Source organism: Sphaerodactylus townsendi, linkage group LG03, assembly GCF_021028975.2.
Source record: "Sphaerodactylus townsendi isolate TG3544 linkage group LG03, MPM_Stown_v2.3, whole genome shotgun sequence".
Taxonomy (NCBI): Eukaryota; Metazoa; Chordata; class Lepidosauria; order Squamata; family Sphaerodactylidae; genus Sphaerodactylus; species Sphaerodactylus townsendi.
In genome coordinates this window covers 57,183,495-57,206,077 of record NC_059427.1, presented here as the reverse complement: position 1 = coordinate 57,206,077, position 22,583 = coordinate 57,183,495, and the positions used below count along the sequence as shown (strand labels likewise).

The window sequence follows — 22,583 nt, the reverse complement described above, 5'->3', positions numbered from 1 at the left end:
ACAGAAAGAGACAAAAAACATACCTTGAGGTTTTGATACAGGATATTTCTTAGCCAGATGAGATTTGGTTTTGGGTTTTCTTCCAGCTTGAAGCATACATTGTACAGGATCAATGCACTGCAGTTCACCACATGTTTCTAGGACGGATCTTGAGTCAATATGACATTTAATTTGAAAAGAAGAATGTGGACAACCTGTAAAAAGGAGTTGACCAATATAAATATTGCTAAAAAACATCTATAGAAGATGAACCTATATAATTTACTGGAATAAATGAGCGATACATTAGCTAAAAACTAAGCCATCCTTACCTTCTGGTTTATACACTTGATTAGGCTAAACTGCTAGCCTAATGAGGTTCATACTTAATTATGAAGTATGTATTACATTGTCTGAAACATTCTAATGTTGAATGGGAAAAAACATTAATGAGTATGTATAAGACAGTTTGGTGATACAGTATAAAATTAGGTAGCAGAGACAAGGTTTTTTCTTCCTCAAACCAGTGGTAAGCCAATCCAAATTTAGTGAAAAGCCTTATGAATATGCCATATATCTAAGTGTTCTTGCCATTTTTTAAAAAAAGGACATGGAACAATATCTATTCTTTAAATATGTATATGATCATGCTATAAAACAGATTAAAACTTCTTCAGATATCTGTTCTCAGATGGATGACGCAAGGAAACCCAGAACGGATTGTGCAAGGAAGCAACTTTGTATCAGTTTCCTAGCAAAATTCAGAGTGTTGATCCTTCCTTTCAGGTCCTGGACAACTTGGGGCTGGGTTCTGAAAAGACTTGTTTTGTCCCTTACTGTCCAGTATACCATTTAAGATCCTGTTCACAAGTACTCTCTCTGTGTCCTTGTCTACAGAGATGGGGAAGTTAGCTATAAGAAACATGGCTTTTTTGTGGTGGCACCTTCATCCGTGGAACACTTGGAACTGGCCTAAAGCCAAACCTATTTTCATTTAGGTTCAAGGTCAAAACACTTATTTTTACCCAGGCTTTTAAGACATTGATTCTTTTTTTTTTTAAAAAAAAGACTTATTCCAGCTGGAAACTAAATTTTCTGTCAATGGATGGTAAAGTGTAATTTCCTCCTGTTCCTTCTTCCTGCTTTAGACCCCCAATTTATCTCTATTTGCTACTCCTAGGGATCCCCTGTCCCCCAGTAGCAGCATTTTGGAAAAAACGCACCTGGTTTGGACCGGGGAGCCCGTTGCAGCAGGGGAGGATGGAGCGTCTGCCCACTTCCCCGTTCGGCCAAGAACGGTGGTCATGTGACTGTTCCACCGTCACATGACAGGGGAGCCGGGAGGCTATAAAAACCTGTGCCTGGCTCAGCTTGGCATCTTCGCAAGGCCAGGGGCGAACAAACCCACCCACCCTCCCTAGGGTTATTAGGGGTTGTTGCATGTTTTGTTTTACTTATTTGTCGCAGTCTGGGCGATTTTTTGGGCATAGGGCACATCCTTTATTGGGGAGGCAGGCTTGCAGGCCAGACCTCCCTGCGGCGGGGGCCTCAATAAGAGGTCTGGGGGTATGGAGGGCTTGATGGCACAGGCCTGGAGGTCATGTTTCGGGCTCGCTACCCCCGGCAGGAGGGGGTGTCACAAATGGATATGCATCCAAGTGACACCCAGTAACCTCCTGTTCCAGTCCCCATGGGGGACGGTGCCGGGCCAGCGGTTTGCTGCCCGAAGGGCTAGGAGGTGTCAGCTTTGGGGCTGGCCGTGGCCAGGTTCAGCGGTTCGCTGCCTGGTGGCCAGGATGTGTCCCATATGCTTGCCCAGCTTCCAACTGTTATTATTGTTGCTGTTATTGTTAATGTTAATAAACCGGGCTGCGGCCATTTCATTTCCAAAGAAATAAATATTTCTCTGTGGTTATTGGGTAAAGTGTAATCCGCACATCTGCACGCAACAAGCTGCAGCAGGTGGGGGTGAAGCAGGAAAGTTCTGTTCCACTGAGTAAAGAGCCTTTCCATCAGTGAAAAATTTATTCTAGATCAAACTAATTATTGTGGCTGTTTTAATACAGGTGAATTAATTCTTAAAGTCTTCTGTCAAAATATATATTATTCCCCTCTATTTGCTCTGAATAATAAATTGATAAAGCAGCATATTTTGAGTTAGTAAATGAAACAACTCCATTATTTACATTAACTCACACCAGCTAAAAAAAACACTCAAAGAATTTAATAACTTGACTGTGAAGAACACAGTTCAGTGAACTTTTAGTTAACGATTAAAAAGCCACTTCCTTTTAAAAAGTCACCACTTACATCATAGGTGAGAGCAAGACATATACAAATTAACTTTTAAAAAAATTCAGTATCCTGCCATGAATACAAACTAAATGGTATAATATATTCTTCCATTAACTCTTTCCTTTCACACATAGCTACAAACCAGGCACAGGAAAAAATGGCAATTCAAAATCATTTACAAGAATGATATAGTTCTACTACCAACTGAATTTTAAAATCAGACACTAGTTCAGGACAGATGTAATATGAAGTCACGATTTAAACAAGGTAACCATGATTAATTATCTAAGCCTCTGCCACTCACCCAGGGGCGTATCTACCTTGGGGACATGGGGAGTCAAATGTCCCAGGTGGCCCCCATTTGGTCACGTGGGTGGGCGTGCATGCAAAAAAGTCAGGTTTGTTTGTGTGTGTTTTGTATTTTTTAGTGTTTTTTCAGTTTTTGGCTTGCAGAGGCGCAGTTTTTAGGCTAGCAGCACCACATTTTCAGGGATTTGTTGGAAGACTCTCCTTATGATACCACCCAGGTTTGGTGAGGTTTGGTTCAGGGGGTCCTATTAGTTTCCAATGAAAGCTAATAGGAGATGGGGGCTACACCATTGAGGGTCCATAACTTTGGACCCCCTGAACCAAACTTCACAAACCTGGGTGGCATCAGAAGAGTCTCCTAAAGATAACCTGAAATTTTGGTGCTGCTAGCTTAACAATTGCACCCCTGACAGCAGGCACCCCCCCAAAAAAAATTTCGCCAGATTCTCCCTTGCCGTCTTTGGGTCCTTGTTTGACCCAGTTTTCCCTGCTCTCTGAAGCCGCTGTTGACAGAGCCTTAGCTGCTGTTAGACCTACTACCTGTCCTCTGGATCCGTGCCCGTCCTGGCTTGTAAAAACCTGCCGGGCGGAGCTACGACCCCATCTGTTGAGTATCATCAATGGTTCTCTTGAGCAAGGAACCTTCCCGGATGGGTTGAAGGAGGCAGTGGTCCACCCACTCTTAAAAAGACCATCGTTAGATCCAGGAGATCTGGCCAATTACCGCCCCGTTTCGAATCTTTCGTTTCTGGGGAAGGTAATTGAGAGAGTGGTGTTGGAGCAGCTTCAAGGTTTTCTGGATGACGCATCGGCTTTCGACCCCTTCCAGTCCGGCTTCCGTGCTGGGCATGGGACGGAGACTGTTCTCGTCGCCGTCACAGATACTCTCCGTGATTCAGCTTGACCAAGAAATACGGATCGAGGGCTGCTGGTGTTGTTAGATCTCACCGCAGGCGTTTGGCGCGGGTCGCACCACGCATCTTTTGGCCCACCGCCTGGCCGCCCTCGAGTGCGGGGCACTGTCCTTCAATGGATAACCTTCGTTTCTCCGGGGCCGGAATCAACAAAGTGAGGTGCGTAGGGACCAAGCCTCCCGGAAGTGCCAGCACTTCAATGCGGTGTGCCCCAGGGGCATTACACTGTCCCCGCTGTTATTTAACTATCTACATGCGACCCCCCTTGCTTCCAGTTGGTACGCATGGAGTTTTGGGCTGATTTGCCACCAGTGCAGGCTGATGACACACAGCTCACATTCTGTTGATGGAGGGGGGCAGCAGCCGCTTCGCAGCTCCCTACAGCATTGTTTGGAGGCGTTGCTGAAGCTTGGTTTAGCGACAAGAGCGGAAGGTTAAAACTGAATCGCTTCGAAGACGGAGTATCCTCTTGCAGCTTGGCATTGAAGGGGGGGAGGGGACTTTCCAGCCGCCCGGATTATTGGGAGAGGGGCCACATTGGCACCGACCCCTCCGTTAAGAGTCTGGGGGTCCCACCTGAATTTGTCTCTCTCAATGGAGACCCAGGTGGCCCATATACAACTTCGGGCTAAAGCTTTTTTCCACCTTCGCCATGAGCCAGTGCGCTGGCTCCCAATTCCTCTCCAGAAGCGGACCCTAGCCTCTGTGATCCATGCAACGGATCATCTCCAGACTTGACTATTGTAACTTTCGCTTCTACAGCGGGCCTTCCCCTTAGCCTAGTTTGATCCGGTACGTTTAAAACTGGTCCACCATGCAGCAGCACGTCTGCTTACAGGCAGTGGTTTTCGAGAACATATCCAGCCTGTGCTGCGGCAGCTGCATTGGCTTCCAGTAGAGTTCCGGATCATCTTCAAGGTGTTGGTACTGACCTTTAAGGCCATTCGCGGCCTGGGGCCATCATTATCTTCGAGACTGCATCACCCCATATGTCCCTAGGCGCCTCTCCGATCGGGCGGAGGCCAATTTACTGGTGGTCCCTGGCTCGATAATGCGGCTGCAGCCTCCACACGGGCCAGGACCTTCACAGCCCTGGCTGACCTGGTGGAACGCATTTCTCCCTCCAGCTGTCCGGGCCCTGCGGGACCTTGCAGAGTTCCGCAGGGCCTGCAAGACGGAGCTGTTCCGCCGGGCCTTCGGAGGATCCAGCCGCCAATAGTGCCCCCGACATTGGCCCTTAACATCTGGGCCGCTAATCCATCATTGCGACTCGCCATGCCTCCCTTTATCGTAGGGAGGGAGGGATTTTATTTGATCAGGACACTGGACGCCAACCAACTAATTTATATCTTGAATTTTAACTTAATTTTAATCTGGGTGTATATCTGATAAATGTACTAGGAAATTCTATTGCTGCTTTTATATGTTATTTTAATTGTTATTTAATTGTATTGCCGACATGTTGTGCACCGCCCAGAGCCCTCCGGGGATGGGGCGGTATAAAAATCTAATAAAATAAATAAATAAATAAAATAAATAAATCCACCCCCTTCGACATGGATTTAAAGGGAGAATCTGAGGTCCCCAGTTTAAACATTGAAAGTGATGCTGTTTCAGGGTGGGGAAGAATCCACCTCAAAACAGCATCACTTTCAATGTTGTTTAACTCGGGACCCCAGATTCTGGTGGATTTAAAAGAAGAATCTGGGCTCCCTAGTTTAAACACCATTGAAAGTGATGCTGTTTGGGGGTGGATTCTACTGGAGGTGTTTTGTGAGAGAAGATACTGACATTTGTTTGGTAAATGTTTTGCTGGGGGTGATTTGTGAGAGATTTATATGCTTAATACCCACTTGCACTGGCTTGGAGAGGTTTCTCAGGCTAACAACCTACCTCATAGGGTTGGTGTGAGCACAAAATTAGGAAAGATAGTTGGTGGGGAGAGAGCCATGTATGTTTTGCTGGGGGTGGGGGTGTTTTGTGAGCTGGTGCAAAAATCATTGTTTGGGGGGGTGGCTACCCCATTGGTGGGGGAGGGTGGCTACCCATACCAAGAGGGGGGCGGGGCGGGGGGTGCCACTTTGCATAGATACGCCTCTGCACTCACCAGAACTAGTTTGGATATCTCAGATCAGAATCTGAAGTTGGATTATTAACCACAGTTATGCCCTTTCTGCACAGACACTTTAAAGTGTTTTGAGGCAGGAAATAAAACATTTGAGGAGTTCCATAGAGTTTTTACTTCAAAACGTTTTATTCCCCCCCCCCAATGCTTTATTTTCAGTCTGAAAACATTTTAAATGCATCCTCAAAGATAACAATTATTTTGCTGAAATGTTTTCAAAACGTTTGGACTTGCTTTGCAATCTTTTTAAGACGATTCTCTGCAGTCCCCGGACTTCCGCCTGGGCACCATTTAATGAGCTCACTGCATTCCATTTTGCCTGTTTATTGTCATCAGTTTTTTAATTTGGCAGGAGTGAAATCTGTGAAGTATTGCTTACATGAGCTGTGGAGAATTGCAGCATGAAGCACTGAAGCATCAAATCCACAAAGATTTTTTTAAAAACTTGAAAAAAATCACAAAATGGTGGCCAAGAATTATTTTGAAGGGGTGAGTGTGGACAAACCGTGGGGGGGGGGGGGATCGAACACATTTTGCAAACGTTTTCAGTGACTGCAAAGAGGAGTAGGAATAGTCTGAAGCACCATTTTCTAAAAATCTGCCCTGCCAATCAAATCTCTGATAGTCAGTTAGTCAGCCTTGATAGTCAGCCTTGCTTGGTAAAAGCCCTATCTTGCCCCAACCACTTCCTAAAAACACTTGGCAGGCCCCATAAAAGATGTCAGCAGGTGCCATGACGTCTACAGATACAACAATGGGGACCCCTGATTTAAATCCTGGTTTGCATTGCCAATTTCTGATTTCAACACCTCCATTCTTTCTCCCAGTACCCCGAGAAGAAATCAACTTCAAAATATGATTTCAAATCTTGGTTTTATGAATCCTAACTAACCATAGCTACCACAGTGGCCAGCATATGTGGTGCTACTAAACTTCTACTATTCTTTAAAAAAAAACCACTGCAAGATTAATAGATTCTCCTGAAGAAACCTCTTGAGTGAAAGGCATAGGGAATTTTATCTAACATCTTTTTACCTGTTTTGCTGCAGTGGCCCTTTTATTTCTCACTCATATTGTTACTGCAGCAGCAAAATATCCATCCACGAGGAAGCAATAGCTATGCCACAGAAGTAACATATAGAATTGACTCTAAAACTGAACTGCCCTTAGCAAAGCAATACAAGGTGCCTTTTGTGAGGAGGAAAAGGGAACGTGATTGTGAGTCACTTTGGGTCTCGTTGAAGGTAGAGAAATTGCAGCAAAACAGCAAGGAACTGTCATTTTGAAACACATTATGTAGCTGGGTCTAACTATGGTAATGTTATCCTCCATGGTCCAAGGTTTCATATCCTTATTTGGCATATTATCCGTGAAGGAGGAATGGCATACTCCTTTTGTATTCAGCTGTCTTGGCTGCCTATACAAAGACCACACATCTGCATATTTAAGAGAGAATCATCTGAAGCATTAATAATTTTCCCAAACAAAGACAACTTGTTTAAACCTAGGTAAAACTTTAATGAAAGCTATTAATCATTTTATTATTCCAGTTCAAACAAGGTAATTTAAAAGGAAAATACAACGATGGAAATTCACTTAATTTAGAAATGAACTTCAAGGGAACACTTCCATCTGATGAATGTTTTATTCTTCCTTTCAAATGTTCAGAGATTTACAGGAGGCTCCTGGGCCATCTCCTATTAGCACACTGGCCAGGTTTCACGGAGCCTGCTATGTAAGTTTCCACAACAACATTATGTGCTCTCAAACATTCTCTGAAGTCAGCAATGACAATCCAGATCTTAAATTAGATACCCATATTGCTATTTTTCACAGTTAGAAAATACTTTCATCAGTGGAGTAGGGAATAATTTCCACTACCTACCTCCCTGCAGACCCACACACTAAGTTCAGAGGGTCTTCTGAACTGCAGGAGCAATGTTTGAAGGAATGCAGTGGTCTAAAGAGGAAGGGGAAGTAGGAAAGTCCCGTGAACTCTGTGAGCCGATAACTACAAGGACCACAAATATCTAAAAATATGCACTACCGCGGTGTCATCAGTGGTACTTTGAAACAACCAATGCTTCCTCAGGGAACTGATAAGAAATAAATTGTTTGATCAGAGTAGGAGGTGAGACTTAAGGATGCTGAATCTTTTCATTCAGCTGTCAGATGAATGAACACCACTGTACCCCAGCCCAGTTCAAAGGCTGCTCAGTCCAATTTCTCAATCTCAAGGAATTGAGAAGCTAAAGAAAAAACTATCTTCCACATAGTGACACTCTATGAAGTGCCCCTAGTCTCTATGAAAAAGATTCTCTAGGCTACTTCACCTAGAAGTGACATCACATCCTCCTCAAACTCCACCTCCCCAGGCACCCCCTCCTCCTCAAATTTCCCAGCATTTGCCAAGACATTATTTGTAACTCTACTTTCAGACAAGCCAGTTTTAAATACATGATTTACAAAAGATGCTAAAGAACACTGATATACAACATCAAGCCATTTGTGGATACACTGGAATTTAGGAAGAGAATGATGCACCTGACTCCCATTTGCCTCTCCTAATTGCTCAGGTCTGATTCATAGATGATTAAGAGCTATGCTGCTCCCTGTAACATTTGCGGCTTTGGCTCATATGATTAGGGTAACGCACGAATATGTTGCACACTACAACTTATCCTGAACTGGAGCTGCATACTATATTGAACTTTATATTGCTTAGAATTTTAAAGGAGAACATGGCCGTTTCCGCATGGCCACGCTAGGGGGTGCGTCGATGTAGATGACGCCGATGCACACACACCCTGCCCGGGACCGTTCACACGAACGGTCCCGGTAGGGGCGGAGAAGACAGCGCAGCGCTGCGCCGTTGCCTGAACGCCTTCCCTTCCCTACGACCTTCCAGCGCATCGCGCAGGCCAGGGAACACACACCCCTGCCCTGCGCGACAGCTCTGGAGTCACAGGGTAGGGGGGGCGTGTCCCCAGGCCTGGGCGACGTTTCGGAAGGTCGGAGGGAAGGGAAGGTGTTCAGGAAAGGGGAGGATGGCACCTTCCAGCCGCTGTTTCCGGAAAACCTAGCTCGGGGAGCGAGGTTGGGAAACAGCAACTTCGTGCCACTTGGGGGGAGCAAGAGCAGCGCTGCTCCTCCCATGCAAACAGCTCCCTAGGGACAGCGTTTTTGCCTTCCCTAGGGCACTGTTTTTGGCCAGTGCGGAAAGGGCCTAAGTTTTTCTCAAAGTATTATTTCCTGTTCCTTGATTTTTTTATTTAATCAAAGAAGAAGAGTTGATTTTTGCACCTCACTTTTCTCTACCTTCAAGGAGACTCAAAGAGGCTCAGTCATCTTCCCTTCCCCTCCCCACAACAGACACCTTGTGAGGTAGGTGGGGCTGAGAAAACTCTAAGAGAATTGTGAGTAGCCCCAGGTCACCCAGCAGGCTTCATGTGGAGGAGAGGAGAAAGAAATCTGGCTCATCAGATTAGAGTCCACTACTTATGTGGAGAAGTGGGGAATCAAACACAGTTCTCCAAATTAGATTTCCCCATTCTTAACCACTACTGTTTAGTTTGCACAAGATATTACTATTTAAAAATAAACTGATACAATTGCAAAATATCACTGAAGCATATCTGAGAAATATTATATTCCATTTCAAAACTCAGCAAAGCTCAAAAGAGGAAATTGTCAAGAGTTGTTTCAGATAGTTTCTTCATTACCTGACAAGTATTTTGTAGCACAAAGCCATGTACAGTCACCACTTTCAATCACTGTCTTGCACTATTTGTATCACACAACAACTGCTACTGTTTGATAATCGTAGCCAATATTAGATTAACAGAAATTGTTTTCCAAGTGTTTGCAGCATTTACTAATAGAATGCCATTCACACCAAAATGTTATGAAGACTCTGTGTGTGGGGCCCTTTCCGCACCGCAACAGTGCGGGGATGCGTCAGCATAAACAGTATCGACGCACACACATACACCCTCCGGAACCATTCGCATGGATGGTCCTGGGAGTGTGGCAGGCGGCGGTGCAGCCTTCGCACAGGCTGCACCGTCGCCAAATGCCTACCTTGTCTCCTGGCTTCCAGCTCGTCGCAGAAGCCAGGGGACACGCCCCCGCAGCCTGGAGCGACGTTCTGGAGTCGCAGGCCAGAGGGGCATGTCCCCTGGCCTCTGCGACAAGCTGGAAGCCAGGAGACAAGGTAGGTGTTTGGGAAAGGGGGGGAATGGCGCCTTCCAGCCACTGTTTCCGAAATACCTTGCTCAGGGAGTGAGGTTCTGAAACAGCGGCTTCGCGCCACTTGGGGGTTGCGAGGCCGCCGCCGCTGCAATGCAGCAGCGGTGGCTGTGTGAACCCCTCCCCAAGGACGCTGTTTTTGGCGTCCCTGGGACGCTGTATTCCGCCCATGCGGAAACAGCCTTACTGAGGTAAAAAATAAACCATTCTAGGACAGCCTGCAGTTGCATCTTAAATGCTGAAAGGGGGAAAACACTTACTTGTACTTCAGTTCTTTCCAGAAATAAAATGACCCTTACAGTTCCAAGTTCTCACTTTTCCAGTCTCAAAATGACACCTCATTTATACTCCTGCTTCATTATGCACACTACCTTGCTTATAACAGGAACTGAGTTTTTATAAAAACACACAAAGTATGGTTGTCATAGCAAAGGCTGATAGAAAGCTACCGACCTTTACTTATTAAAGTAAATAATGTTATTTCAAGTTATGGAGAGGCAAACATTATTTAAAAGCTAACTCTTCTGAAACTAACAATTGCTATCTAAGATGCACAAAAGTAACGAACTAGTATTTTTGCAAGGAAAGGAATGCAACTTTCAAAATCAGCAGCACTAGAGAAAAGAAGACTTGAGACAGGCTTCATCAGTTCTTCCAGTAGTAGCTGACCGGAGTGTCTAGGTTTGTTTAGGAGGTAATGCCTGGAATCATGGCTGCCAATGATGACAACAGAACAGCAGGAACTTGACAGAGGTGGGAAGAAATTGGGGCAACAGGAGTCACAGTTTGCCTGCACACCACTCTGCCCTTCCCTCCCCAACCTTGCTTATATTCAAGACAAATGATCTGTTTTTCAGGGTAGAAGAGGAAGAAGTGTTTGGATTTATACCCCATCTTTCTCTGCTGGAAGGAGACTGAAGGCAACTTGCTTGCTTTTTTATTTATTAGTTTTGTACCCCACCCTTCCCCAAGAGGCTCAGGGTGGCATGAACTCCTTTCCCTTCCTCTCCCCACAACAGACACCTTGGCCAATTACGCATGGCAAGGTTCCCACAACTTCAAAGAGAATTGGTTGGGGAGTCTTTGTTTGGGGACATGTTCAGCATTATAACTCACTGCCCTGTTTGCAGCAGGGCAGGAATTACCTATCAGCTGTTTTTTTGCTTGCATCCGGAGCAGATGCAAAGGTTCTCTATCACGTACGCATGCTTTAATTTTTAATATAATCTTTAATTTTTAGCTTTAAGCTTATCAATAAATCGATATATTGACATAAAAAGGCGAACTATTAAAGAAAAGTCTTGAATATGCCATCTGAACACTTTGCCCAAACACTGATTGTCTTTTAGGGAGGGAAGGGAGGGGGGAGTAATATTGGCATGCAAACTGCAAAACAACAATGTGAACAGCCATTTGCTAACCTCCCCAGGTTCACAAACTTCTGTCTCCCAATGAACTGTAAACCCAAGAATCAATACTGACGGACTTTTCCTAGTGTGGTCTGGAATCACTGATTGCTTGTTTATAAAACTATGAAGCTGGAGACATCCCACTTTGTTGATCAAATGCAGTGGCAAATCCAGTGTTTCAACTAACCAACTAGACTTACTATTTTTACAGTTTTTTAGTGCTAGTAGTTTTTAGCGATGGAGTGGGAGGCGAGCTGCCTGCGAGTGAAGGAACGAGGTTCAGGGCAAAGCTGTGTCCACTGGCAAATCTGTCCCACTCTGGTCACAAAGCAAAATTAAAATTGTGCTATAAGTAGGTATGTTTGCAACGGAGAGAATAGAGAGTGAAAGCAGGGCTAGGGGAAATATGTCCGTACAAGAAGTCTTGCAGCAAACACCTTGTGTGTAACCCTTGTGAGGTAGGTAGGGCTGAGGGAGTTCTGAAGAATTGTGACTAGCCCAAGGTCACCAAGCAGGAATGTAGGAGTGGGGGAAACCAATTTGGTTTACCAGATAAGTGTCTGCCGCTCATATGGAGTGAGGAATCAAACCCAGTTCTCAAGATTAGAGTCCACTGCTCTTAACCACACTGGCTCTAGCTAGCTCTGAGAAACAGCAAAGAAACCATTTAAGTCCAAGTGTCTTTTGACAGACTTCTTTATTGAAGATCATTGAGGCCCTGTGCATTGGCGAATACCACCAAATACACTTACAGAGAAGACATTTAAATTACTCTTGACAAAGAAAACTACTGCTGCTGTAGTTCATACATATTTATTTAAGAGTTTGTACCCAGCACTTTCTTTCCAAAGATCAGTGTGGTTTGATAAATTATAAATATACTGTTACAAACAAAAGGGGGAGTATGATCATCTGTGCACAGTATGCACACACACAATTCACGTTGTGGCGTAGTGGTTAAGAGCAGAAGGGCATAGTGTTTAAGAGCAGGTGCACTCTAATCTAGAGAACCAGGTTTGATTCCCGGCTCTACCACTTGAGCTGTGGAGGCTTATCTGTGCACTCCAACACACGCCAGTTAGGTGACCTTGGGCTAGTCACAGCTCTATGGAGCTCTTTCAGCCCCACGCACCTCACAGGGTGTTTGTTGTGGGGGGAAGGGCAAGGAGATTGTAAGCCCCTTTGAGTCTCCTACAGGAGAGAAAGGGGGGGGGGTATAAATCCAAACTCTTCTTCTTAATCCTCTGTACCTTTACAAATTTAGCAGCAACTCTACTCTTCAGAAAGGATTTTTACATTCCAGTCTTCTGATTTAGCAATCAAATAATGTCTTTGTTGTGACATTAAATAGTTGTTTAGAGAACAATCTACAATACATGGTATCTAAAGTACTTTGGAGTCATGTCCGCAGTTAATTAAGCATAATTTGTTTTTGTATAAAGGTCCATGGAAGCACCCTAAAGATCCAACTATTATAGCTGTCTCATAAGATTAATCATTTCACAGATCCAATTCTCTAACATCAACACTCTAAGGTTCCGCATATTCATCGCCATATTTGGGAGGCAGTATTGACTCTGATTTACTAAAGAGAAGCAGCTGTGTGATATATGACAAAAATATTCATCCTTTGGCATAAATTATATGTCATTTTAAAGGGCAATTATTTTTCTTCAGACAAATGCCAACCAGCACAACAAAACTGCATGAAGGCAGGGTAGATCATTAAGCAGGAGTTTTTCTCATTCCCTGATTTATAAACCCAACAGTAAGAAAAACGTCAAGATAAAAGTGGTTAAGAGAAAGAGCCCAGAGATGGGACATGGTGTACAATACAGGAAACGTAGAAATTGCCAAATTCTCTTATTCATGTAAATGTCGACAAATAACCCAGAAAGCAGACCACACTGGTATACAAAATGGACAGCTATAGCTGAAAACAAGTACAATTAAAACAAATCCACTACTTACCTAAAAGACTCCAAAGCAACACACATCCAGTCTGCCATCAATTAAATACTAACAATCTGAAGAAAGAATGCATTTCCAGTGATCAGTGTTTAGAAGTCTATTTTTTTCTGACCACCATATGTCACTGTTCTTACGATTACTCAAGTCCTGTCCTTTGAAACTTGTGGCTTACTAAAGGAAGGACAACTCAAAGGAAGGATACCCTCACAGTATCTGTAGCCCTGGATTTATAAAAGATTTTGGCCCTGCCTCATCCCAGATCTTACGAGAAAGTCACTTACCTCAACAACAAATCAAGCTTAATTCTGGGTAGCTAACAGTTAGGCAGAATTTACAATGGAAACATCTGCCCCTACCGAAACTTTTTTCAAGATTACAAAGATTCTGAGATTTACAGCATAAATGAGGCCCTTACAGGCATGTCTAAGGTGGGATTAGATCTCATAACACATGAAAAATACAGTTGATAGAATAATAAAAATGCCTGTCTGGGGGATGTATAGTTCCAACTGCTTTGAAAGAAGTGGCTGTGACACCTACTGGAAAAAGCATCCTTGGTTCCAAACAGCCTAAATAGCTACCACCCAGTGGCCACAATTCCATTTTTGGGCAAGGTGCTTCAGTGGAAGATGGTATGCAGCTCCAGAAAGTTTTGAAGGAGATGGATTTAGGCCTGGAATTGAGATGGTAACAACCTAGGTCACCTTGATTGTTGACCTTTACTGGAAGAGTGATAGGGGATGAGAATTTATGTTGATTCTGCAGGTCCTCTCCATGACATTCAATACCATCAATCTCCTCCTGGAAAGGCTGGCTAGGAGGGGGGAACACCACGCTTTGGAGGTTCTGCTCTTACTTGGCCAACTGATTCCAGCCCATGGTACTGAATGACTCTATTCAAGCCCATGGCATTTATGATATGGAGTTCTACAGGGTTCCATCTAGTCTCCCATGCTGTTTAATGTCTACGTGAATTGGGAAAGTTCATCCAGGGAGTTGGAGTGAGGGGTCACCAATACGTAGATGAAACCCAGACTCAGTCCTCCTTAACAGCTAAGCCATGCAGGTCTGCCGAAGTTCTGAATAAGCACCTGGACTAGGTAATGGGATGCACAGGGGTAATAAACTAAAGTTCAATGCAGACATGATGAATAAGCTTCTCAGGAACTGTGGAGTCAGCCTGTCCTGGAGGGGGTCAAGCTTTCCCTAAAGCTGCAGGTAGCTTGGGGATGCTACTGAATCCTGACCTACAGTTGGAGGCTCAGATCTGCTCTGTGGCAAGTAGCACATTATTCTAGCTCTGGTTGGCCACCAGATAAAACCATTCCTAAAAAAGCATGATCTGGCCACAGCGATCCATGCTCTGGGCACACCTTGTCAGATTACTGTAATGTGGTCCATTTGAGGCTACCTTTAAAAATGATCCAGAAGCTTCAACTGATCCAAAATTCAGTGGTCAGACTACTGTCAGGGGCTGATCACAGGGATTGAATCATCCCTCTTCTGAAAGATCTGTACTATAATCCCATCTCATTCCAGGCACAATTCAAAGTGCTGGTTTGCATCTTGAAGGCTTAAGGCTAGGATCCCTGAAGTTCTGCCTCCTCTTGTACTTTCCAGCTCACTTTCAAGCCTTGCTATCTGTGTTCTCACCTTCAGAAATGAGGCAAGTAGTGACTAGTCAGGGCATTTTCTGTGGTGACACCTTGCCTCCAGAATACCCTCACCCTTAGTTCACTGTAGGTGCCAGGACATTTTTTTTACTTAGACTTTTAATCAGAGGTTCTGACTCGTCAGCTTTTTAAATGGCCTGTTACTGTTTTATGGATAGTTTTCATGCAGTTTATGGCCTATGTTTTCTTGTCTTTTTAACTTTTATCCTTTGAAATTGTATTAATTTTAAATTGTGAAAAGCTTGTGTAGACAAACCATAAAAATATCCGTAATAAAAATGCATATCCTGTTTGGACTTTTGTAATGATTTTTTTAAAAAAGTCTTGGCAGGACCTAGCTGTGTTGTAATTGTGACTGTTGAACATTAAAATAAGATATAATCAAAGTGCATGCTTCAGATCAGTGCTCCCCTTGAGAGATTATGTCTGCGCCCATTTCTCTCAGAAGAAAACAGATGCCAGAATCTCCTTTCATCCACAAATTTACAGACAGAACACCTGACTTTACTAAAACAGTATACCTATCAATCCACTCTCACTGCACCATGTGCTAGATTTAACTGTCTTTCCCTTCTCAAAGGAAGCAAAAGTCATTGCACAAAAGCAGGGGAGTCTTGTTAACAAGCTTCAAAAGGGCACGTGAGGAGCCCCAGAGCCCTGCATTACTATGATAGACTGGGAGATATTAAGGATTAAAGGGCAAGAGAAGCCTAGCCATGTGTAGCCTAGCCACCTGACTTTTGGTGTTTGTTGAGGATGTTGCGTTAGCTATTGTGGCCCAAGTCTCCATGCCACAGCTAATGTGGAAGACAGGATTAGGCAGAAAGTAGACAACAGTTTAAAAGTCTATTTTAAAGCAAATGGCTTCAAAGCAAATGGCTCTGAAATTGTTCTCATTTCATATCATTCAGAAAATGCCTACATGATATAAATTGTGTCATGCAAGCTTTTATGAAAATGTAACTTCTCTCAAGACTGATCTAATAAGCACCCAGTGAACTGTGCAAATCCTGTTATAGTAAGGGATTTAGATGAACAATGGACCATGTTTCACCTTACACTTTGTATCAGAGAGAATAAATCCTCACCATGATAATGGCCAGCAGTGGCATAGCACCCACAGAGCGGCGGGGGGGGGGGGGGGGGTTGACGTGACGCCCTGGGCGGAGCAGCAGCAGATGAATGGCCAGGCCATGGAAGGGGCGTGGTGAGGGTATTCCAGGGCAGGGCAGGGGCATAGGGCACGTGCGCGCCCCGGGCAGTTTCCTTTCACTCCACCTCTAATGGCCAGGCAACTAAAGTACCACCTTTGAGAACAATTTCCCACTTTCATCTAATTGCCTTTGGCTGCCACTTCTGGATCTAAACCATGAACACTAAAAATTCAACAGGAAATAGATTCAGGGTGGGTTGTAATTTTCTTGTTGGCAGATAAACTCTTCCAAATCGAATATACTACCACAGCAAATAAGAGTTTGACAATACAAAACAAGTTTACAAACAATTCAGCAAATGACTCTGGGAGTCTCCCTGATTGTGTTTTCTTGTTTATTATCATCTTAAGAGAATCTGACAACTATCATCTTAAAGACTACTTGTAAGCTGAAAACAATGCAGAAGGTGGCTGCTCACTTTCTTATAGGACTATTGGTCCAATTCAGATGGGGGGGGGGGGATCGTTCCATAGAGGCAGTGCAGGCCTATGCTGGCAGATTTGTTCTCCTTAGAGCACTTACCCCAGTGAAAGGGCAAATATGCTGATGGGCAGCTGGCCCTTGGGATGCCCAAATGTGACGCTAGAATTGCATCAGTGCTCCTGCACCACTGCCAGCTCTGTCAGAGCAAAAGGGGTTCCTAGAGTGAAGCCGACATTTGCAGGTAGGCACACAACAGCCCGGGGCTTGGACTTACACCACCCTTTCACATGAATAAGTCCGCTGAGCGATATGCAGTGCTTTCCGGTGGTGGGCAGGTTTTTTGTATCCTCGCCCTCCCCGGCACTATTGGAAGGCACTTTGGAGGCAGTGGCACAGTGAAGCAGTGGCATTGTCCCCAGGCACCTTGTGCTGTGGATTGCTCTGTAAATCACTATTGAGCATTCCTCATAAAATCTAATCAAATGAAGAAGTCCAAAAATAGTTACCTGAAATAGAAGCATGCTATAAAATGTGCCCCTTTTAGCCATCATTTTGGGGGCACTCACACAAACATGAACATGCTCACCCATTGTTTGGTAAGGACAGAAGAAAGGACATTCATTCCTTTAGCAAATCTGCTCTTGAAATATTTCTGTACAGTCCAGAATTAATCAAACAAATTACTCAGTGACGCAGGCTCAGACAATGTGGAATTAGGGCAAATGCCAACTGAGCCATTGTGAAGAGTTCATTTCAAACCACTTGCAGGAATTTCCATTGGTAATTTTGCTCTAGAGGTTTTTTCCTGCTGAAGGATGAAGAAGAAGAAGAGTTGGATTTATATCCCCCCTTTCTCTCCTGCAAGGAGACTCAAAGGGGCTGACAATCTCCTTTCCCTTCCACCCTCACAACAAACACCCTGTGAGGCTGAGAGAGCTCAGAAGATCTGGACTAGCCTAAGGTCACCCAGCAGGAGTGTGTTCACAAGCTAATCTGAATTCCCCAGATAAGCCTCCACAGCTCAAGCGGCAGAGTGGGGAATCAAAACCGGTTCCTGCAGATTAGAGTACACCTTCTCTTAACCACTATGCCACTGCTAAGTATATGACCTGAACATCACAGAAGCCAAGATGGTTGGCATATCCATGCTCTGATTCTGTGGTATGAATTAGTTTTGAAGAGCTAGGCTGGACGACATTAGAGCAGTGGTTCCCAACCTGGGATACATGTGCCCCCAGGGTACTCACCAGAGTGTCTGGGAGTATGCAGAAGAAATTACACAATGGGTTTGCTAATATGGGGGTACAAATGGGTTGCCAAGGGGTATGCAAGCAGAAAAGGTTGGGAACCACTACACTAGAGGACTCTGTCCAGCATACCAAACTCTGTATCCAATCTGAGCTGCTGTGAGTAGGATATATTTAGAATACTTCAGCCACTTCAGTTAAAAACACCTTTAACGAAACAATTGACATTGGTTTATACTCACTTTGCAGATTTCAGCCCTTATGTATTATATTTTAATTTTTAAGAGACCCCCGCATCATCAACAGCATCATCTTTTAAATGATGCTTTTAGATTTCTGTTACGTTTTCCTAGAAAGCAGCAAGGAAGCCCAGCAGTTGGGTGGCTGTCGAGGGGCAAGGTAGTACATTTGTAGTTTACAAGCATGATGACCATTCCAAAGCAAAACTCACTGACCTTTTCACACATGTTTTTCCATGGTAATAGATCAACTTTTTTACAGTTTTCAGATGCCCTGGCAGCGCTATGCTAAGCTATACAAGTATTCCTGAAGGATGGCATAATGGCATGTGAAGATTCTTAATCATTTTGATGACATGTACATCACAAATCCAAACAATAGAAATTTGTACTAGCAAATTACAATTTCATATACACACATGGAATAAGAATTTGACTTTTCTAGCTCAATGTTCACTTCTGGAAACATTTCTGACACCCTGATTTTAAACACTTACAGGAGCCATCTGTCTATAATGCCATTACAACACTGACACAGAACCACTCATCATCCTGCTTTTGAATATCTCATTGGTGCAGCTGTTGATACACCTTTAGCTTAAACACCTGTATTTTCCTCCCACAGGTCCTGAGAATGAGGTGATAGGCACATATAACATATAGATCAATGTTAGAAAATAGATGCTTAATATTTCAACAAATACAAATAAGAATAATTCAGCTTTCTGATACTCTACCACCATCTGCAATTTCCAAATGGAACAAGCGTGCTATGTTGCATTCTGCCATACTAACTAAACATAAATATATAAATAAATACATTTTAAAAGATGGCTCTAATTCCATGTCTGGAAGCCATGCTGAATGAAAGCGGGAATTACAGAGAGGGAGAGGTCATGCTACAAGGATACAGGGAAGAAGTATTTGCAGTATACACTTCTGGAAGGTTTTAAACAGCTATGCAAAGACCAACAGATATTTTGACCATGGGGATCCATATTAGGTGAAAATGGAATATTGGAACAGGTATACTCAAGCATAGTATTTTTTTAATGCCCACTCAGTTAGGGCTATATTAGGTCTGAAATCATATTCATACAGTTCTTTTAACATTTGTATGTGTGAGTGTATGGATTTTATTGACATATACTACAGATTTTATTGACATATACTACCTTGATTCTTAACTGAAAATAGAATTACTAGCATACACCATGCGCACAAACACACAATACAATAGAACAATTAAACTATACAGGGGAAAAGCTGAAGAGGGCATAGAAGGTGAATGAGCAAATAATGTATGGAAAATGATATGGGTCAAGGGTTCATAAGGAACTGATCAGAATAATTTTAAGAAAACAGTATTCCTTTGTTACAAAGTGATGTAGTGACTAGTTTGTCTATAAAAATACATGTGTAAATTGTAAGATTCTCGCAGCATAATAATGGAAATGTGAAATGGATACCATGTTGTCATGGTGATTCTCCAATCATCATGTACTTCAGGTTTTTTTTTTTTAATCCACATATAGCAACTAGGGGGTTATTGCCACAAAACACATCTATACATAAATGTCCTAGTGTAATTTCTAAGCCCTCATATAATAAAGTCTGTACAGAACAAATTAATGCCTGTTCTTGCATTCTTACAAAGGTACAGAATTTTAGAAAGTTTCTGACACATTTGCTTATTATGAGTAAAGGTTATAATGACCTTAATAAGTAAATTAATATAGGTTATACACAGGTAAAAACCATTAATAAACCACGAATTTCATACTCAGCCTAATACTCATTAGGTGTTCCTGAAATGCAGATTTGATTTTAAAATCAGAAAGTCAATCCAGGTCATTAAAGCAGCAAAAGGATGTAAAATGCCAAATGTCGTTCTGAACACACACAATCTGAGATGGCAAATGCAGCTAAAATATACCTTTAATGCTTTTTTTAAAAAACCCACATTAATAAATTAGTAAAAATAAGACATCTAATAAGACTCCATTTTTCCAAACAAAACCTGTACACACATTTAAAAAAATCGACAAAGCAAAAAAAAAAGATTTGTAACAGATCGCTGTGTGGGAGCTTACCCGCAATTCACCAGCAAAGTCTAGCTAGCCATCTGCCCATTTTTTCCCCTTGGATTCAGAGAAATTGCCCTGTTGACTTTACACAAGGATCATTCTGAGAATGCCTATCCACAAAGTTAATCAATTAATGAAGATTGCCGTCCCTCAGCAAGCAACGTGCTAGCACTAGGTTGTATGAAGGTTGCCTCCATCAGGGCTTCTTCTTGGAAAAACAGTAAAAATAAAAATAAACCGTCCATATCAAATGCTGGCTATTTCGATTTTCATTCAGAAGCTGTAGAAATGCTCCCAGCCTTTCACAATGCCCTCTTGCATGATGAAAGAGCAAAAGTAGTTTTCAGGCAGTAGAATGCCTTTAAAGGGTTACCATGGAAATAAATGTGGAAAGGGGAGGGGGTTAGTCTGATGACAAATGCTGCTTCGAACAGAGACAAGCTTTGAAGGAAGGCTGAATGGGGGCTGTGCAAGAAAGAAAGATTTTTTTACTATAACTACAGAGATCAGGCCTGCACTTGCTTTAGTGTTCAATTGTTTCACTGTGAAGTGGAGCTGGTGTGCTTTTTTAATACGGAAAAGTTGCCACAGAATCACAGCATGAAGGTGGCAAAAAGCAGCTGCTGCTATCTCACACCATCAAGAACTGGAACACCTGAAAAGTGCTTTATTTGCATTTCCACAGAGAAGTCTTTGTGCCTGCTTACCACTTTTGAAATAAAAGTGCTGGAAAGGAGGGACCTTGTGGAAGAATTAGATAAAATAAAAATCAAGAATTAAACTGAGAGTCGTAAGACGGGACACAATTCAGCCTTAAAATGCTGCTGCTGGTAGTTGCAAATGTGAATCAGAAACCTTGTTGTTGGGTTGTTTTTTTAAAGGAAAATGTCTGTTCAGACTTCAAAAGGAATAAAAAGCAAATGGCAGAGCTTTAGGAGGCAATAGCAAGTCATATCCCACAGCTGGCTTCTAACGCTGCATGGGGTTTCTGCTTAAAATGCTCTAACCATGCCAGCCCAAGCTGGATCAGGTCAATGCTTCCATTAAAAGTCAGCTTCAACCATTCGTGTTAGATTGAAAACCCTGTACTCTTGACCTCCACTCACTATGGGGTTATTGCTTGTTTATTGTAGTTTCCAGGTACCCCCTAAATTCCTGGTTTGGAGGGGGAAATGATAACACAGAGAGCCAAAGACTCTGGGTAGATTAAAACGTTCATGAACAGTTTTGAAGATGTCAAATATAAAGTATTTGATGATGCTGTCTAAAGAAACCACCAGGCCAGAGCTCTGATACATACCCTTTTATAACTTCCTAACTGGATGGCCCAGGCTAGCCAGATCGTATCAGATCTTGGAAGCTAAGCAGCATCGGCCCTAGTTAGTATTTGGATGGGAGACCATCAAGGAAGTCCAGAGTCACTATACAGAGGCAAGCAATGGCAAATTACATCTTAACATCTCTTGCCTTGAAACCCCTATGGGGTCACCGTAATTTGGCTGCGATTTGACAGCCTGTTCTAGAAGCATTACATTGTTCCATTTAAGGTTTAGAATCTTTTCAACAACATGCAAAACTTCCTTATGCTGAGACAAATTTATTACACTCAAAGTGGAAGAAATATCAGGCTGTGTATTATCATTTCAGGACTGATTCAAATGTCACTGGCCCCACATAACTATCTCCCCTTGGCTACTCTCCAAATGGAAGATTCTAGGGGTTACCTTGTAAACTATATCAAATTCAAACCTGCTTACCTTGAAAAATATATCTAATTCATGCAGCACCAACACATCAGTGCTGGTGGATCCTTGAGAAGTACACAGTACTGGAATGGGATGTTGTGCGAATTTAGGCACACATTGGGGAATGAAGTTTTTAGAAGCAACTATTCAATCACAGAGAAGAGTTCTACTACCACATGGACTGAAATATTACAAAACAAACAACAACTTGGGCTGTTAATTCTTACCTTTTTTCAAATACAAAAGAGCAGGGACTACACAAATTTAAAATCACTCTACATAGAGCAGATGCATTATAGAGCCCTACTCTTGCCCTGAACAATCCTGAGGGAAATCCTTTCTCATATCCTTTGACAACACTTACATAAGCTTGTCATATCAATAACATCCCATGGGACTGCATTGAAGATTGATTATTTCACTACAAGGGAAGTGGGAATCAGTGCCATTACTAGTTACAGCTGTGGCACCCTAGCACACAGAGTGACAGGACCTTCATCAAATATTAAAGCTTAGTACAAAGGATAGCATTATGGAAAGCTAAAGGTGGTGCTGCAGAGCTAGAGTTGCCTACAGAAGACTTCTATAAATATCTTTTAATGTTTTAACATTTACCCATGATTTATGCTCAAACTGGACTTATAGGTTTCTGTATACATTAAGCAGTACCTAGGAGAAAGTGAAACCAGCTTCCTGCAGCATAAC

General features: G+C 42.9%; 1 protein-coding gene across 2 annotated transcripts in view; it reads right to left on the bottom strand.

The window, feature by feature from the left end:
• The window catches only part of FGD3 (FYVE, RhoGEF and PH domain containing 3), a 117,123-nt gene that overhangs the window by 53,547 nt on the left and 40,993 nt on the right, over positions 1–22,583 (bottom strand). The window contains exons 1-2 of one of the 2 annotated variants that reach the window (XM_048490647.1): positions 20,140–20,467; positions 24–194 (exon numbers count right to left, since the gene is read on the bottom strand). In XM_048490647.1, coding sequence (XP_048346604.1) covers positions 24–96 — 73 coding nt within the window. In that variant the 5' untranslated portion in view covers positions 97–194; positions 20,140–20,467. Of the gene's footprint in view, positions 1–23; positions 195–20,139; positions 20,468–22,583 lie in introns of those variants that run through there. The other variant, XM_048490646.1, reaches the window with a different exon arrangement.